Source organism: Hibiscus syriacus, unplaced genomic scaffold, assembly GCF_006381635.1.
Source record: "Hibiscus syriacus cultivar Baekdansim isolate YM2019G1 unplaced genomic scaffold, ASM638163v2 tig00110503_pilon, whole genome shotgun sequence".
In the NCBI taxonomy this organism is placed as follows: Eukaryota; Viridiplantae; Streptophyta; class Magnoliopsida; order Malvales; family Malvaceae; genus Hibiscus; species Hibiscus syriacus.
The window spans coordinates 219172-239786 of NW_024062764.1; the positions used below are offsets into that span (position 1 = coordinate 219172).

The 20615-nt window shown below is 36.0% G+C and overlaps 1 protein-coding gene across 1 annotated transcript; it reads left to right on the plus strand.

Moving 5' to 3' along the window:
• The first annotated feature begins 19089 nt into the window (after positions 1 to 19089).
• On the plus strand, positions 19090 to 20379 carry LOC120129573. Its single transcript, XM_039147037.1, has 3 exons — positions 19090 to 19239; positions 19320 to 19372; positions 20114 to 20379. Exons 1-3 carry the CDS (start codon positions 19149 to 19151, stop codon positions 20234 to 20236), a joined length of 267 nt encoding a protein of 88 aa, XP_039002968.1. The 5' UTR covers positions 19090 to 19148; the 3' UTR covers positions 20237 to 20379.
• The last annotated feature ends 236 nt before the right edge of the window (positions 20380 to 20615 follow it).

Consider the following 20615-nt stretch of genomic DNA (forward strand, 5'->3'; position numbering starts at 1 on the left):
GTCTTCTTTTCCCCTTTCTCTTAAATCCCTAATTTAATTGGGTTTTAAATTCATTTCAGTCTAAAAGACCAAAATGCCTTATTTATTCATCTATTGATATAATTTAGTCTAACACTATTTCAAATCATTTCCTATATTTTATCATTTATTCAATTTAATCCTCTAATTTTATATATTTGCAAGAAAGTCAATGTTCTACTATTTGGGGTATTACATGAAATCTGACTTTAGAGGATGTGACTAGAAGGTGGCTCCTCGCCAATGAGTTAATCCAAAATGTAGTCAGTTTTGGATACTTTTATGGGTAAAGAATCATTCATTGTGAAGTTGAGACTTGGCCTAAAAATTTTGACTGGAAACTAGCTCCTCACTACTGAGTTAAGATAGAATGCTCTTGATTCTGAAATGTTTTTCCGAACCCAATATCCTTCATCGTGGAGTTTAGATGAATTCGAAAAGATTTGATTGGAAGTTGGCTCCTTGCCGCTGAGTAAAGCCAAAATGCAGTCGATTTTGGATGACCTTCCTTAATGGGAAAGCCAAATGAGATGACCCCCTCATGGTTTAAGTCAATCCTGATTCTTTGGATAACTCCCCTTTATGGGAAAATCAGGCTTGATTCTTTGGATGGTTCCCCTTTTGCGGGTCTAAACTAGATGAGATGCTTATTGGATGACTCTCCATCATGGGACAGCCATGTGGGATATTCTTCGAATGACTCCTCTTCGTGAGAAAGTCAAGTGATATATTTTTCCAGCCGTATATCCTCCGTCGTGGAGTTAAAATCTAGCCTTAAAACTTTCACTAGAAACTAGCTCATCACCGTTGAGTTAAGCTAAACTGCCATTAATTTTTGAAAATGCTTTTTGAATCGAGTATCCTTCGTCGTGAAGTTGAAACTTGACTCTATAGATGCAAAAAATTATCTATGAGAAAAATGATAAATGTGATGCTCTTAAGTATGTCTAAGATGTATGGAAAATGAATTAGTTCTTGTTTTATTTCTTGGACGAAGTCTTATTTTTTGTTTGTTTATCTTTCCACAGCGTTGATGGTTTCATGGTGATTATCTTATCTTTGTTTGCTCACTCAATCCAGTGATCTTGTACTCCTTTCATGCTCTTTTTTGGCCTTGGTTTAGTCGAGGGGTAAGGCTCTCTTTCGTTTTGATTGATCATCATTGTAGTTGACGTATCAATATTCAGTAAAAGGTCTCTTCGAGTGAAAATCTCTACAGCTAAGAATACCTCTTCCAATGTCTGTAAAATTATTTTGATTGTCATGTAAAACAAACTGGCAAACAAGAAGGCAAGCTGCCTTGAAATTATATCAAGCACCTTCAGTGCTTCTTGTGAGTTCTCAGATTCTTGTACTCGTAGAGTACTTTGAATTTCTTGCATGAAAATCTTGGCAGCAAAGTTAATCTCTACTCTAAACGTCTTTGAGTTATAAGTGTCTCGCTCTCTTCCTTTCACGCTCATTTGGGTTGTCATTACCATCAGGGCTTGCATTCCTATCGTTTCTCTTTGATATGACATCCTCAAGTACAACAGTGAACTCATGCTTGTTATTTGGAAGGGATTTGATCACAACCAAACATTTCTCACCATCGTAAGCGAAAATTTTTCCAACCAACTCATTGTTGTAGGTCTTTTGCACTTTCCCTGGCAACCATATTCATAATAAAGAGATACATTGTAATAAAAGAAGTAACCATTCGTACTGCCCATACTCACTTTGAAATGATTAGTTAGAATAGTTATCTTTTATCACTTTAAAAGGAGGCATGGGTTATGGAAGGAGAAGATTTGAAACTAGGAGATGTCCCACACCATTTAAGGTCATTCAACAGATTTTTTTGAGAAAATATGTCTTGTCTAAGATATATCTCCTCCTTTAAAAGGTTTGGTATAAAAATGATGTCAGAGCAATTAAAGTAAAGTATTATTTCACTGAATATCAAATAAACGAATCACACAAGTTGTTTTCTAAAATTATAGCCCTTTGACAAGAAAGATCCATGGGTGATATGGGATGGCAATGCAATTTGGTATTGATTTTCGTTATTTTCAAATAGGACATGAACAAAAATAGGGCAACTTATGCACTCCACCACAAGGCCCTTTAGAGAGCATTTATATTTCAGTTCTTAGGAATCTTTTATTTCTTCAAGTTTCGTAGACTCCTTAAGCAGAGATAGCGCAAAAATATCAATCTAAAAACAAAACCCCTGAGTGCTTTTGTGTAGTCAACTATAACAGATGTTAATTGACTCCCTTAGTCCACCTTCCATCAAAATTTAATCTCAAATCCACGTTTATCTCAGGCCTTACTGCTTTCTTTAAACTATACTTTGTTAAACTTGATGTCCTCACATTAGATTTTGCTGGGAGATTCATCTCGACGCATAGAGACTAGTGTCATGATCTAAATGTACTCGTATTCACATAGTTAGGGAAATTAGCATTGCCCATTACTTTAGAAAAATACCCTTAATTAAAGGATTCAAGTGTCAAAAAGTCTTCGACTTGATAAACTCAAACGAAACTAACTTCATAAAGCTCATACATTACCACCATAGTTGCTTCAAACATTACCTCCGAAGATTAGCAACCTACTACTTTCAGCAGAGTTCCCCTAGCATTGTTAAAATTATAATTCATTAATATCACATTAATTTTTCGATTTCAAGATCTTTTAAGTTTTTCAGGATGAACATGTTATAGTCTGTGTCAATGAAAATCAGAAAATTTCATCTTTAGAGCTCAATTCCTAAACAACTTATCTAAGCCAAAATTTTCCATTCCACCATTCCATTTGTGAAAATTTTATATCGTCATGGAACGTCCTTAACAGACATGCAAACTAATAGGTCTTGCAATGTCATGCATCGGAGATGCCCCATCTTGTCTAATTCTATATTTGTATGCGTGAGAAAACATTTTTCCTTTTTTCAAGTAAAAGATATAGATCTTGTTTTTTTAAATGAATTTGATCTCTGTATATGTCAAAAGGTTATAACCTCATTTCTCAAAATGTGCATTTCATTATACTTGATATTCACTGAATTTCAAACAATGCTCTATTTCTCGAAGAAATGTCATATTTTTAAAAGGGTTGAGGGATATAAAAGATAAATTCAAACAATACATTATTTCATAGGCAACATAACTCTGTGGTAATGGTGATTATCTCCCCCTTGTCTCTCCCCAAGATGCCTCATTCCTCGATTGCGGCATTAGCTCTATAGGAGTGCTTCTCCTCTTTGACAAATCCCATCATTAAAAAAATGAGATAAGATTATAAACTTCAATATTGTTAACCAGTCGGTCCATCTTATTATTTGGTATGTCCTTTGGCACAAATGTTTGATTCAAGACCTTCAGTAGTGCCTCCAAACTCAGCAGTAATGCAAACATTGAGATCCGAGCTGGCAAGCTATGTAGATGTTCCACAATGTTGTATTAATTGTGTTTTAAAAACTTCAAGAACTCCATATTTTCTTCTTCTTTTATTGGCTCGTTAACTGTTGGTTTATTTCCTAAAATGGTTCAAGCATTTTTTTGGGTAGGTTAGACTTTTGAGAGTATTACCTCCCACTTCTAATAGAGTGCCTCACTTCATTGACATATTCTTTTGTGGATTGGTATTCATATTTCCAAGGCACTTATTTATTGTCTTTATAAGGGAAAGGTCTTGGTGCTACTATCACCAGTTTTGTCGGTACCTTATCCGCCATATTTGCCTTGGAGTAATTATCAAAGGGCGGCCCATTCCATATCCCTTTTTCAATTAATCTTCAATTACACAAACATCCACTTCTGGAGTGTCCTTGCTTTCTTCGTAAAATTCCATCTCTTTCCTACCCATCATTAATTGATCAAGGCTCTAAACTCGAAACATTCTTGTACATCATATCCTTCCTTGTTGTGATAACAGTAATGACTGCCACATTTGTACTCTGATGTGTTAGGATACAGTGTAAGAAACCCCATATTTACCATTTATTTACATACTCAAGCCAGAGGTGACTTCACCATAGAAACACTAGTCTTGACTTTCTTACCTTCTCCTCGGTAAATGTATTAATCCCAGTCTCTTGGTGATTGGACAGAGGATTCAGTGCAACATTGGGTGATTCTGAATTATTGAAATGAATACAGTTCTTGTTGTGTATCCTTTGAAAATCCTCTTAAAGGTGAGGTAGTTTTCAATAGCATGTCCCAGGACACTACCATGATATTCACATGTGTATTTTTATTATACCACCTGGGGTATGGGGGTTAGGTTCCACTAGGTATGGTGAGACCACGTGTGTGTCGAAAAGCTACTGGTAAAGTTCCTTATATGAAATGGGAATATATCGAAATGCTTATTTTCTTTTTCTTTCCTTGGTTCCCTCAAATTTTGTCTAGAAGTACCTGATGGTACAGTTGTAATTGGTTTTAATTTAGAGATCGTAACACTTTTGCCAGTGTTGTAGGTGATGATATTGTTGATCTCTTATTCTCTTTTCTTAATGGAAGGTTTTCTACTTGACTCACCCCCATCTACCTTCCCTTGCTTAATTGTCGTCTCTATCATCTCTCCATCCATAACCATATCATAAAAATTCTCGGATGTGATTGCAACCAGGTGCCCAAACACATAGGCCTTCAAAGTATGCACGAAGAGTTTCTTTGTTTCATTTTCATCTAAAGGTTGATGAACCTGCACGGCTAAATTCCTTCATCGCTGTGCATATTACCTGAAACTTTCGTTATGCTTTTTCTCTATACATTGCATCATAACACATTCTGGTCTCATGTCATTCACGTGCTTGTATTATTCCAAGATCGATTTGGCAAGATCTTTTCATATTCTTATGTGAGAACGGTTCAGCTGATTGTACCACCAGATGGAAAAACCTGCTAGACTCTCTTGGAAACAGTGAATAATGTGTAACACCCCAATTTAGGGGCTAAATATTAAGAAATTATAAAGTGGCAGATTTAATTGGTATTTTGAAAGAAACAGTGGGTTAAATTATAAGATTTCAAAGTTGGCAGACCATTTTAAGAAGTGTAGGAAATTCAGTGGCTAAACCCATGATTTACCCATTTTTATTTTGGAGAGAATTATAAATCTTTCCCCGTATGTTTTCTGGAAAAATTTTTCCAGATTTTCCTCTTCATCAACCCCTCTTTGAACTCCGATCTACTCGCCGTCCGACCTCCGATCGACGAGCCTAAACCACCATCGTGTTCGTTGTCAACCGAGGAACAAAACCCCTCAAACCTTTTATCGTGAATCATCGCCGTTCGTCGTTAATTTCAGTCGGAAGTATCGTCGGTAATAACTCGATTTCAATTGGTTTTTTGTCGATTCACGATGATCCGTTTACGACACCTCCCGCACCATCGTGTTCCTTGCATCGTTCCGAGTCTACCGGTGTCATCCTTGGTCTCCGTCGACGGCGGCGCGTGAGGAGGTGAAGCGGTCAAAGTTTTCGATTTGTTGAAATCGAGCTCTCCGCTAATCAAAATTGTGAACCGAGCTTTGTAAGTATCTCGAAATCGCTCAAAATAAATTTTAGGAATTTTTCCAGGAATTTAGCACTGTTCACTCGTTGTCACTGCGCGTGGGGAATGAAAAAGTGACCGGTTTGACCGGTTTTGGAACTGTTTTGATCGGTTTGACCGATCACAACCCGACCCGACCCGTTGACCGGCGCTGACCACTGTTGACCAAAACTTTGACTAGCTTTGACCGGGCATTAAACGACCTTTGACTTTAACCAAGCATACCTATCCTGAATTTTTTCAACGTTTCAAATCCGATTTCGCTGCCCGTTTTTCGAAATTCGAACCCAAAGACCTCGAAATTGCCGGTCAAACCCATTGACTTTGATTTTGACCGAAAATTCCAAATTTCTGAAAAGTCGTATTTTATGCTTTCGACGTCCTGAATCCGAATCCGAAGTCTGTTTTGCCAAATTCGAACCCGATAAGCTATGTTTCACTGATTTATCATCCGATTCGATCCGTTTATCTCAATTAAGCTCCATTTCTGATATAATCTTTGTTGATATGTATCTGAGGAATTATTGTAAGTTGAATTTAAGATCAAAGGCGTTCGAATGGAATTTTTATGGTCGATCAGTATTATACGAAAATCGAGGTAATACTTTACTACCTCTTTATGCTTTATGGAACATGTGAATATTGGTAAATACATGATTAAGATAATGTGAGTCTCATTCGTATAGTTAATTAGTTTCTACACTCGATATGAATGTGGAACTAAATTCGGTATCTGAATACGGATCGAATGTTTAATATAAGAGATTGAAGGGTTGTTAGAATTAAATTACAAGTTCTATGCTTAGTGATAAAGAAATCAACCTGGATCTGTAATTTATAATTTATTTCATCAAAGGTTATATGTTAAAGGTACTTGGATGGGAAATTATGAGAATAATCCGGTAGGATAAAATTACGAAAATACTCTTATGTTGTAAGATGACAAGAATTGTCCCTGGAAGTTGCTTAATAACTCTGAAAAGACATATTGATCCGGTAAAAATAATTGATGTGCATAAAAAAATGCTAGTTTTGCTTAGGAAATGCGTGTAACCGGTTTTTAGTCTTATGAGGGTTTGTGAAGGATACTAGAAGTCTGGTAAGGGAATCATTTCAAGATCAGAGAGTGTTCAAGAAAGTAATTAATCATAAGATATCTAAATTATATTATTTTCGTTAAGAGCTAATATCAAAATTATCTTGTAAAGAAATTATGGAAATACCCTTGGAGGTAAAATAGTCTGAGTTGACCCTGAATGAGAAAGTACTTTGAGGATTCGTACTTAACTAAATTTAAGTACGTATTTGATTGTTAAGATCCTAACTTAGTGCAGAAAAATTCTTGATATTCCGTTTGAAAAATCTGAGAAGGTACTTGACCTGAAAATATCCGAATTATGAGTAAATACCTGAAGAACAATTTATTGGGGGTGTTCTTTTGTCAGAATTTTCCAAATGGACTGAAATAAATGATAAGTTTAAATTCAAGAATAAGACCGGATGGAAGAAAAAGATTGAAATACTGTGGATCTATAATGGAAATGACCCAAGAATATCACCAAGCTCATGAATGATAGGATATCCTCGAGCTTTGTTATGATTGGAATAAAACTGAACACCAAAATGTCCAAAATACCCTTATGGCTATATTAAGTAAATGTCTTGGATTAATTAAGGAATCCAAATAAGCATAGGTGTTGGACTACCTTTAAAAGTAATAGAACACAATTTAAGTGAGTAGATCAACCCTAAAGCTATATCAATACCTGAATGGCATAGATATTACTGGAATGCATATTCGTCTTCTCAAGTTTGGCTCGATGATAAATTTTAGAAGTATTCAGATCATCTCAACTCTAGAACGCATTCAGTAGTAAGGATTTGATATTTGTTTGACAAATCGACCACGAAGACCAAATTGAATTGAACGGAAGTACAATATGTATCTGAAATTTAGATACGTTTGGATTACCCTAAAAAATCCCAAAATAACGGGAATAGACATGACTGCTAAATGAATTAGGTAACCTCAATGACTAAGGATTTAGTAAGTGATTTGGAAATTCTGATGAGTTTACATAGTGTACAATTACGATGGTTTATGATTAAAATAATCAAGTACGTCAACATTACATGATATTGTGGAAGCGTGGAAATGAAATAAAGACATTGAAAGATCTATTCAATGATGATTCCGAAGATGATCTCTGAACAAGAATTTTTGGTATTAAAGAGTAAATACCCTGGAAGGGTAATGAATTGACCAGTCGATAAGTATCAGTTCTTGGAGTTGTTTAGCTCGAGTTGTTCGATATTCCGATAGATCGACACAAACCGTAAATGTTTTGAATCTTCGTTTCTTCCTTATCAGCTCAATTCACATTCTGAATAACTGATGATTCTGTCAGTTAATGAACTCTTCTAATAGTGATTCTAAATTCCAACATTCTATCTACATACGGAAGAACTGTATTTCTCTGCCTGATACAGTACCTCTAAATAATATCCGTAAACTCTGGTGTGTTCCCTAATCATTTGAATATTTTATCTGGTTTTTTATTTGGAATATGTTCTGATTTCTGATTCGAATTCATTTCTAATTTCTGATCTGGATTTTGTTCTGATATATGATATCTGATATAAATTCTGTTTTGATTTCTGATATCTCCATTTATTGACAAAAAAATGTTTTATTTGGGGGCATTGTTGGAGGAAGAAAATATGAAGGCTCCTCGGCTTTGTGCTCGGGGCCTAACTGTTGTGTCAGGGTTGTATGGTTCTGGGGAACCTACACATTATGATGTGTTCAGTTGGGGGATTTACTATGGTTTTTGATAAATGTTTTATTTGGGGGTTATTGTTGGAGGAAGAATATATGAAGGCTCCTTGGCTGTGTGCTCAGGGCCTTATTGTTGTGTCGGGGTTGTATGGTTCTGGGGAACCTACACATTATGATGTGTTCGGTTGGGGGATTTACTATGGTTTTTTATAAATGTTTTATTTGGGGGTTATTGTTGGAGGAAGAATATATGAAGGCTCCTCGGCTGTGTGCTCAAGGCCTTATTGTTGTGCCGGGGTTGTATGGTTCTGGCAAATCTACACATTATGGACGTGTGCGGTTGAGGGAATTACTATGATTTCTAAATGTTTAAAAAAATATGTTAAAGAAAAATATGTATCTTTTCACTGGTTTTGCGGGAACACACTAGATAACCTATTTTGATCTCCTGAATTCAGTCATCCGAAATATTTCTCTGAACTGAAAACTCATTGTCCGTTACCACCTGAAATATCAGTAGGATCTCTGCTCAGTATACAAATCTGTAAATGTTCAGAAAAAATAAGGAAATATATATTTATATGTATCTGCACGTTCATCAGCATCATCTGGTAGTTATGTATTACTGAGCTTTCCAAAGCTCACTTTATTACTCACCTTTTCAGGTTAAAAGAATTGTACCAGTGCATCTATCGACTTCAGTAAGGGAGTTCTTCCGGTGTTGTTGCAGAGTATGGTACATGTGATTAGGGGGCATGTAATTGTATTTTGATTTATATACGAGTCTGGAAATATGTTTTATTTTTAAATAGTGACAACTGATTTTATAAGTTACACGTTTCAATAAAAGTTTTAAATTTTCCGCTATTTTTACAGTGGGTTGCTCCGGTGGCCCAAATGTGACACCCCGAATCGGATCTGGTTACCCTTATCAGTCTGTGGGGGTTACATAATGAGCTTGTCATTCCCAATATATATTGTCATCTTTCGACAGAATATGGTAATGTGGCTTAGGGGTTCCTATCGAAATTCTCGAAATCTGGAATTTTGAACTTGGGGGAAGAATCAAATTCGGGACCATGCTTAACTCCAGAACATTGACTCCATAATAGTTGTCTTCTCCTTTAATTATTTTCCTCCATCTTTTTTTCTTTGACTTTCTTATCTAAATATGGAATACTATAATCATCCGGATTATTCTGATGGTTGTTTACAGAAGTCTGCGCTTTTACAGCAGACCCTTGAATTCCTAGTAAGATTCCAGGTGAGATAACCAGCTGTGGAGTGGGCAGTATAGCTACCCCTTCGGATGCACCTACCCTAGGAGAATTCATCCAATTTAATCCAGACAACCTTGCAACAATCTGATCGACCAATGAATCTTGGTAACTAGTGATGGAATCCAGGGTATTTAGATGATTCTGACTTATTTTGTCCTCAAGTTCTCTTTGCAATTTCAATATGTTTTCCTCCAGTTGAGCAATCTTAGCTTCCATTTTCTTCTACTTTGAGCGGGTATTGTAAGGATGAGGTATGTCTAATGCTTGTTCCTTTTCATGATGAGATATTTTCTATTAGTTGATTTCGAATGTAAAAAATAAAAATGCAAGAAAATATAAAAATGCAAGATGCATGAAACTTTTGAGGCATTGATCCAAAACATGTCTGTTATTATAAATAGTCTTTATTGAGACAAAAGTGTTATTACTAAGAGACCAAAAATATTTAGAGGTATATTCAAACTAAATCTTCTAGACCCCGAATAACTTCTAGTAGATTGATGAGTCTTCTTGCTTCATCTGTCGCTGGCTGAATACCTTTCGAACCACCCTATTTTCTCTTGCCAAACCATACAAGTGACAAGTTACCTTATGTATCTGCTCTAATAAATCCTGAATGATTGCATCCCTAGCCTTCACCCTTTGTTGAGCATGTTCACAATGGAAACGCCACTAGAGTCCTCCATCAAAGGGAATAATTTGGAGTTTGTTTGCCTTCTTCTTGAATTTTTCCACAATGCTCTCCAATTCCGCTATAGTTTTACTATCTTGTTATTGTTTCCTTTGAAGGGACCCCTCCAGATCAGTTACCTTAATCTTCAGCCGCTTATTCTGGTGTTGGCTTACTGATAAATATTTTGATAAGCCCTTTATTGACCTTTCAACGCTTCCCTATCATCTTGCACCTCAAATTTCCTCTTCAAGCTGCCGGCTTCATCTCTTGAATACTATGAAAATCTCTTCAAACTGGTTTTTTTTACCAACTATTGATACCATTTTCTCGGATCTTCCAACTTATAGTAGACTTTCTTATATTCCTTTTCCAATTTATCCACTCGGTCTTTTGAGTGTCAACATCCAACTTCCACTGGAACTTTTCAGCCTCTAACTCCTTCAATATTTATCTCAATTCCTCTTTTTCAGCCTCAAATTCCTTCTTTTCTATCTCCAGCTCAGAGGGAACTGGTTTAAGATGCTCCTCAATGGTCCTAGTATCTTCTTGATCTATAATAGGAATATTATCATTTTTCCTTAACTTCCTCCACTCCATATAGTATGGAGTAAGCATGTCCTTGGCAATAACAACATCGGTACGAAAAATTCTTTTCATGACTCAACGAAATCTTTGACCTTCTTCTCGTAATTGTCCACATGATATGCAAACTCGGATCTAAATATCTCATGTGTGACTAGGAAAAACTGACGTGCCTCGTACTGTCGGAGCACTAAGAGCGTATATCTGATTCCTCCCCATAGCCCGAGTAAATATTACTACTCTTGAATTCCCACATCGGTAAAGAATGTCACTATGAGTCAACCAAAGGGTTCTCAACATGATGTATTTATCATGTAGGTGCGTAAATACCATTACCCACTTTTCCTTTGAAATGTCTTCTCTCCATTTTTGTGTAAGGAATACCTCCAAAGGTGAATATGTCGTACTGAACCGGCTGTAAGAAATCCCGTCAGTTTTCCAAAAACGACTATGAATCCAAACCTGAAGTAGTTGTGTGCATCCTATAAAATGTCCTTCACCGATCCTTCTAAAATGGTTTAATGAGCGAAAGGTCTAACCTAGGATTGCTGGAGCAGGGTTCACTCTTTTAGGCAATTGTTCAAATAGTTCCACCACAGCTGCCTCAATGTATCCCAAAGTTCTTGGGAAGATAACCAAGCCATAGATACCAAGTGGGAAAAGATCGATTACCTTCTATTCATCAGGATGATTCTTCATTAACTGCTTGATGTGAACCCAAGCAATTCCTTCTCCCTTCCCTTTGTGTTGGATTCGGTCTATTATTCACTTTTCATCAACTCCTGCGACCTTTGCCAATCCATTTTTTGAAGGGTTGACTTTTTATGTATTTGATAAAAACTCGATCCACTCTAATTCTCTTTCAATGTAGCAAGGTAGTGTATTGTTCAATTATGGGCACCATGTCTTCCTGGTTGAAGGTAAAGTAGTTATGTGCGTTTGGTTCACGGAATGTAAGATTATCAGTGGGAATAAAAGATTATCAGGGAATAGGATTACTGGGAATGTTGTATTTTGTGTTTGGTTGGTTTAGCAGGAATGTAAGATTACCGTGTTTGGTTAAAGGAATAAAAGATTATTAGAATGTATATTTGACCAAATTGTCCTTATTATATATTTGTATAATATTACAAATTGTAAAATATTTATATATTTTCTTTAAAAAAATAAATTCATAATATTTATATATTTTTTTTACAAAATTAAAAATATAAAAAAGGTTTAATGAAAGGGTAAAAAAAATTTAACCCTTGAACTTCATATAAAATTTTAATTATAGACTTTTTTTGTAAATATAAAATAATTTAAGGATAAATTTGTAATTTAACATTTGTAGAATTTTTATTATTCAATGGCAGAAGAAGGATATTTTTGAAAAAAAAATAAAAATTTAAAGGCATTTTAGTCTAAAACTTCGGTAATGTTACAATACCTAAGGGAAGGGAGATAATGACATTCCTGGTAATATACCCCAAAAAATCTACTATTGGTAATAAAACATTACCGGGAATGAGATTCTCAGCCAACCAAACATGGGAATCCCACAATCCTTGAACCAAACACCCCCCTAAATTCCAAATTGCACTAGGGCTCGAATTAGAGGTTCGTCTACCTTGACACAAAGTATGAGTACAATATCGCCATATCGTTGGTAGAACCTCTGCTTCCAGTCATTTTTTCAACTATCTCAAATGTTTCACAGCTCCTAAATATCATTCTATTTGAGGCTGATGGAAGCGTAGCAAGCCAGGTCAAACACGTAGCTATCTTGCATACTATCTCCCTTTTCCTTCTAAGTCTTTTCTAACCACAACAGTACTTTTGCATTTTTTACCTCTTACTTTACAACCCCTTTGTCCATTATTGCAAACTATTTGAGTTTAACGAACAATTTGTGGATCAACACCTCTTTAAATGATGCAAATAAATAAAAATGAAATAAAACAAAAATGAAAGAAAACGAGTTAGTAAGATAGAAACAATAATTAAAATAATGAAAAATAAAAAATTCTTACCCCTCATGATGTTTACCCCACATGCTTTTGTTTCTACCCAGCCATGATTTCTATCTCGCATGTTATTTTCTTGAATACATCCTAATCGCATATATTTCTAATTCGCATACTTTGAACATTAAAATAAAACAGGAAATAAATCAAGTGTCCTAGGTTTTGAATGAAGTTTTGGGGTGGGCTCTAATTCCTTGCAGCATCCTGATTTCGTTCCAAAAGAGATACTCGAGTTCTCCTTGCTTGTGCCCCCTTGGGCCTGCCAGACCCTCAGTCCTAAGCCCATCAAAAGCTCATGTGGACCAAGTTAAACTCGAGAGGATACATTCCCTTATGTTAGTACGGAAAATAAATTCACACGAAGACATAGGGTATATGAGTCCCAAAGATTACTTTCTAGCCCTATACGGAGAATAAATTCTAACGAATGTGTCTCTTTTACCCCCACTTAAAAATGGTTTGGAGGTTGGGCATAGAGCTTGAGATGAATGATTTTTTCAAAAAAAAAAACCAAAATCATTAGAAAACCGTCAGTTCAACTATTTACTTGAAAAATAATAATCGAAGGTAAATAACAAGGATCAAAAAGATAAATTATAATATAAACATACAATTTTCAATCAGGAAGACAACCGGGAATCATTTTTGGTTTGACTCTCTTACCTGTCCTCAGTGAAGTCGTCAAGCTATCGTAACCGTCCTTCGGAAGGTCCTGAAATCGAGTTTTGACTTAAACTGATGTGATGGAGCCACCACAGATCATTTTAAATTAGGTTGATCAAACACCTTAAACTACATTTGTCTGATCTATAATTTACCAGAAATTAGTCGGATTCAGAAGTCAATTACATTCGAGGAAGGATTATCACTCTTGTACTGCCCTTTCGGTAACAATTTGATTTCTCGGTTGTCTTAATTGCGAAAATTAAAATTTAAATGGGAATTTAAAAATTCGATCTGAATTACTCACCTTTGAACAATTTTGGAATAGCCTAAAATATATAAAATTAATGTTAAACAAAAAAATAAATAAAAATGAAATAAAATAAAAAATAAGGTATCAAATTTTAAAAATATACAAATATTAAAGAGGATTAAATTGAAAAGAATTAAAATTTAAGGGTCAAATTAATGCTAGATGAAAGCTATAGGAAAAAAATAAAAATGTTAGGGGGCCAACTTATAAACTATGAAAAATATAAACATGGATTAAATAGAATTAATTCAAAATTCAAGGGCAAAATTATAACGGGTAACCAAAATGAATTATGTATCAAAACTCCAAGGACAACGAAAATAATTTAAGAATTTAGTAATTACACATAGGTCCACCTATAAATAGCCCAAAACTCACATATTTCACTCATTTTCAACCATTTCTCACAATCAAACCCACAAAACAAAACTCTCTCAACTCTCCCCTTGACCGACCGAAAACTAGCCACCCACTGATGAGGCCCCGTCGCCCGAACCGTCGCTCCGGCCACCGTCACCGGTGCCTAGAAAACCTAAACCTACCCCCCGAATACTCCTCTCAACACCCCGATACCGAACCTGAGCCCCAAATTTTCTATAAAGCCCCCAAACAGCGTAGATCTGCATTCAAAGTTTTGACTTTTACTTTTCTCGATTACGACCTTTCGTATTCCAACGATTGTTCCTCCTCCGAGCTACGACTGAACTTACTCCTTTCTTTTTTGTGATTCTTTTTTTGGTTGTTTTGCGAGATGCTTTGCTCAATTTTTGTTATGTTTACATGCTTGTTTTTCTGTGTTAAGACTTCGTTTTGCAGGGTTTATATAACCCCTCGACAGAGGCTCTTTCGGGGATTATTTCTGAATATGAAGGGGTTATTTTCCCCGTTTCTTGATTTGTTTGGACTTGGGTATATATTTCCCCCTCACCAAAAATTGTGGAAGATCCTTTTTGTTTGCTTCGATTCTATTGCGATTTTGTATGATTTGGCGTGTAGTAGTTGTGTTGTTCCTTTCACCGGCGTGTGAGAATAACTCGTCGTTATTGGTCGCTCCTGATGAATTCTGGCCGTTAAATCAAGTGGCCAGATTCAACAGCTCTTGTGCAACTGCGTATTTGCTGAATATTTTAGGGTTTCAAACCACTATTTGATATACGCTCTGAGTCGTTGATCGAGGTTTGATCCTACGGCTGGAAGCGTGCGACGTTGGGATTTAAATGTAGAACCCTAACTCGCTGGATCAGGTGACTTGGGCTTCTTCCTGATGGGCTCACTCCGGGTTTGTTTGTTGGGTTAGGCTTGCATACTCGATTGGGCTTCCTCATATCCTTGCTGGATTGGATTCTGATTGGACCTGGATTTGGACCTAAACAAAAGTAAAAATAAAAAAAATAAAAATAAAAATAAAAATAAAAATGAAGTAATAATAATAAATTGTATACTATATATTTTTCAAAAACTATATAATGTATTATATTTTCAAACACTACGTTTCAAAAAATGTTTATTTTCAAAATTCTAATATGCTTTCAAACATTATATATATTATATATATTTTCAAAAGTTATATAATATATTTTCAAAAACTATATTATATATTTTTCAAAAACTATATTATATATATATATATTCAAAACCACATATATATCTCGTGATGGTGAGGTTGTTGAATAGCAATGGCCTACTTTCAGGATTTATTTTCTGCCACAGCTCCGATGATTAATGAGGGGCTTCTTACTGGTATAAACAGGTGTATTTCTCCTGAAATAAATGTTAATTTGCTTATGGATTTTTCTATGGAATATGATAGTTATGCGGTTGGTTCTATTCACCCGACGAAAGTTTCTAGAGAAAATGGGTTGGAAGTGTTATTTTACCAACGTTTTTAGTATGTGATTGGGAGTGAAGTTGCCTCTTATTGTATTGGAGTCATTCGGGGGCAGTATGATGTTTCTGAAATCAACCATACACATATTGTGTTGATCCCAAAAGTGGAAAATCAGAAGATGATGAGCCAGTTTCGCCCTATCAGTCTTTGCAACGTTCTCTTTAAAATTATCTCAAAAATGCAAGTTCACCATATGCAACTCCATTTGAATTTGTGCATTGATGAGGCACAAAGTACTTTCATTCTAGGACGACTGATCACGAACAATGTCATAACAGCATATGAAATGCTTCACTCTTTTCAAGCTCGCCGAATGGGTCGGTTGGGTTTCTTTGCTTTGAAACTTGATATGAGCAAAGCTTATGATATGGTGGAATGTAATTTTCTTTGGGGCTTGATGGATAGAATGAGGTTTACGCGGGTTTGGATAGATTGTATTCGAAGATGCTTGGTTTTGGTATCTTATTTGGTGTCATGAATGAGTTCCCTAGTGAGTCCTTTTCTCCCCAGTGTGGTCCTCATAAAGGTGATCTACTCAGCCCGTACTTGTTCCTTATCTGAAATCAAGGTCTATCCGCACTTTTTAGGAATGAGATTGCTTTGGTTGAGTTTAATGGGGTTCGACTGAATTGTTATGCTCCCAGAATTTCACATCTGCTCTTTGTCGATGATTGTTTGATTTTTGGTGAGGCCACGGCTAGAACGGCGTTGAAGGTGAAGAATATTATTGTTATCTATGGGGAAAGTTCTGGTCAATTGGTAAACTTTGATAAATCGGGCGTTTCTTCAGCACCAATGTTACTGGTGATAAGAGGCGTGATGTTTGTCGTATCTTGGAGGTCTCTTCTTCGTCAAACCCTAATAAATATTTGGGTCCTCTATCCCTTATCGGTCGAAAAAACGAGGTGTGTTTGCTCATTTATCTGATAGGTTCCGAAGTCATATTGATACGTGGAGTATTCATTTTACAAGCAATACCATTATATGCTATGAATTGCTTTCTATTCCCAAAAGGGCTCTGTGAAGAGTTGAATAGTATTATGGCAAGATTTTGGTGGCAAAAATCTTCTGTAAAATGTGGGATTCATTAGTGTACTTAGTAGACGTTGTGTCAATTGAAGGACGGTGGTGGTTTGGGTTTCCGCCATTTTTCCAAATTCAGCATCGCTCTTCTCGCAAAGTAAGGCTGGAGGTTGTTTACAAATCCTTCTTCTTTGGTTGGGAGGTTGCTCAAAGCAAAGTATTATTCATCGAGTGATTTTATGAGTTCGAGACTCGGTTCTGCTCCTTCGTATATTTGGAGGAGTGTGTAGAGTGCGAGGAGTCTTCTTGAAAAAAGATTGAGATAGAAGGTTGGTACAGGTGCTTTCATCTCTATCTAAAATGATTTCTGGCTACCAAACCCAATTCCTCGATTAGTGGAGACTACTCGAGTAAATTTGGTTGAGCGTGTAATTGATTTAATTGATGTTGAGAGTCATAACTAGAAAGTTGATTTGATTGAGGAATTGTTTGAGGAAGAGGAGGCCAATTTGATCCTAGGTATTCCAATTCCAAGGACAAATCAGGGTGATTTCCATGTTTAGAGTGGGGAGAATGCGGGTGTTTACAATGTCTGAAGTGGTTATCGCTTGCTTTTAGGGGTTTATTCTATTTTCCATCTGATGAAAGCCTTGTTGTTGAAATTGTGGGCTATCACTTGTCAGCGAAAAATAAAATTATGAATTATATCCCCTCAATACAAAATCTATATTTTAAATGCATAGCCCCTAACACCTACTGTCTCTGTTGCTCGAGGGTGGTTGAGTTTGGAGTTCAAATTATTCGGGATTGTTAATTAGATCAAATGGTTTGGGGTTCTCTGTTATACTTCTGGCCTCTTTCGATTGGAGATTTAACGTTACCAGATTGGCTTGATTGGATGTTTAATCAGTATCCTCAATCAAAGCATAAAGAAATTCTAGTTACAATTTGGAGACTCTGGTTTTCTCAAAATCAATTTTATCATGAAGGAAAACAGACTAGAGTGGATGAGCTTGTTACCTGTGTAAAGGCTCATTTCTTGGAGTTTGTTGCTGAGAATGAGAAGGTTCATGGTTTTGAATAGTTGTGTGTTATCCAATGACAACCGCCTGTCTGCCCTTCAGTCAAGGTGAATTTCGACGCCAATATTTCACATGCACATAATCGAGCATGGTCATGTATTTGTGATAAGGGATTCTGATGGTTATATTTTGGGTGTATGTCGAAGAATGAGTTTGGGGATTACCTTCGCTTTCATGGATGAAGTTGTGGTTGCGGATCATGCTATCCAACTCGCGGTTCAGTTGGGTTTCAAGGATGTTATCTTGGAGGGAGATGCGCGTATTGTAATAGAGAAGTTATCCTCCTCGGCTCCATACTTAATGAAATCAGTCTGGTGCTCTGTAATGTTCGGCTGAGAGCCCATTCTTTGCATGCATGATCTTACTGGTTTATCCCTCGGTATGGAAACGAAGCCGCGCCCATCTACTGGCGACGATGTCGGATCTTGGAAATGATGACAGTTTTGGGGTAGAAGAAGCATCAACTCCAGTGGAGGTGAATCCATATGCTTATAGGAGATGGATCGACCCTTCTTAGGCCCTTTTCGTTTTGGGTGGTGTGAAGCTAATGATCTACTTTTTCATTTGGTGTTTTCCTTACTTGGTGCTTTCATCGTTGGTTCTTGGTTCATTGCAAGGATTGAAATGGCTAGCTGAGTCGTCCCCTGTTCTTTTCACTTTGTTTTCTCTTTTGTTTTGTGTTTTCTTGTCTTTCCTACTGCTCTTTATTGTGTTTTATTTTTTTTTTTGGGGTTTTTTTGCTGTTCGTTAGGAGCTGTGTTTGGTGCTGAACAGTTGGACTCTCTTTTCTCTTTTGTACTGTCTTTTGGTTTTTCTCAATGGCTAGCCGTTTTTTCTTCAAAAATAAAATCTTGAACAAATTTAAATAAAATGCAAATCCCTAAAAGCTAAACATTTTTTGTAACAAGCTAATTTGATTCGATTTATGTAATGAGCTAGTGGTAACTATAATTACGCTATTTCTTTCTTAGTAAAATAAACATGAAAATTTTGGTTAAATTAATTTTTCGATCATCGAACTAAAAAATCAATTCGATATAATTAATTTTATTCCAAATTTTAATTTGAGAAAAACATAAAATTAATTAAATTAATTTTGGATTTTTCGACAGATGATTCATCCTTGTTTACTACTTGATGTTGTTTTGTAAACCCAAGAGCATAGCCCAGAATATTCATTTGTAATATATTAATGAGCCCTCAAAGCTCTTAATAAAGCCCTATAGCAACGCTTAGAAGGAGAAAGGGCAGGCAGAAATCCTAACAATTGAGTTGCTGTTGAAGGGGACGATAAGATGACGCAGAAAGGAGATTTATTCAAAGGGAAAAAGAAGCAGAAAACAATCCCCCCTAATCGCCATGGAAAACTTCCTCACATCCGCAAAGGTTGCTTATACGTAAGCTTAATTTGTAAATATTTTGGTCCAAATGAGTATTTATAGATTTTTAATCTGATTGCTTTACAGGTAAGAGAGTCGTCAAGCCATCCAAGCAATCGAAAGAGATGGACGCTGATCGAGTAAACTCTCTCTCCTTACTGTCTTTTTTTACACTATTTTCTTCTCTGAAATTTTTGATGAATTTTGTTGTCTTGATCTTTCTCGTAATATGCTTCTGTTTTAATTGTAGACTTATGGCTTAATTTTGTGGTTCATGTTAGGTGAATTGATTCTCATTCATGAATAATTAATAAACCTTGGATTTAGTTGCTTATGTTTCTCTGTTTGCAATTGAATGCTTGTTTTAGTGGCTGTTTAACTTAAGTGGAACTGAATTCATTTGAGGGAGTCGATGTTGATTTGGAGAATTGGTTTCGAATTTGAGCCTACCTGTTGGCAGGGATGGAACAACAGATACCTTGGTCTAATAGCTTTTTAGGCCCTTATTTTTTTGGTTTAAATACTTAATAGGTCCCTTTCTAAAGTTACACAATTTGGTCCTTCCCAAAGTTCGATTCTTGTTCCCTCCCTGTTGGGAGGTAAGTGAGTTTTTGTATTCATGGATTATATATATAATAAGCTCTATGGTCCAGTTCATCTACAACACATACAATTAGAGTGACTGAGCGTCTTACCAGCACTAGGATACCCGAATTAGAGATTAGGCATACCCTTAATTGATATAAGGGTTCATTCATGTGTGTATGAGGATTTAATTTTAAAGTTAAAGATCAGATGGGAGGGAGTCATTTTCCGAATACAATTGCTCCATGAAAATATTCAACATTTTGACATTCCATATTCGTATATGGTGAGAGCAGGAGCTGACCAAGTTCATAAATCACTGCAACGAGATAAAAGCAGCCACGGTTGCTAACAAGGATGGAGGGCAGTTGAGTATAGTCAAGCTACCCCCACAATCTTCTGCTGATGCCAAGGAATAGAAACATAATACAAGTGATGGATTGATGATGCATCGTTTTGAACGAGTAGTGCACATCCATTTGTAGGTTGTTTTTGTTGTAAAATTCGATTTTGATATTCATTATGCACTTACTCTTGCATTCTTTTTTCTTGAAGTAAAAAAGCTTCATCTTTTTACGGCAGCAGTTTTCTCGAGTCGCTATTTACTGAAATTGTATTCAATATTGAGATGAGCTATTTCAGGCAACAGAAGTGAAGCATGACCATAGCCCCTATACAGCCGTCAAGTAACATATTATCTCTTTCATTATAAGCACATTTATCTACCTATTCACTCGTTGGTTATCCGTGAATGAAATAAGTTCATTTTGGAGGTTGTTCCACAGTGCGACAGTAATT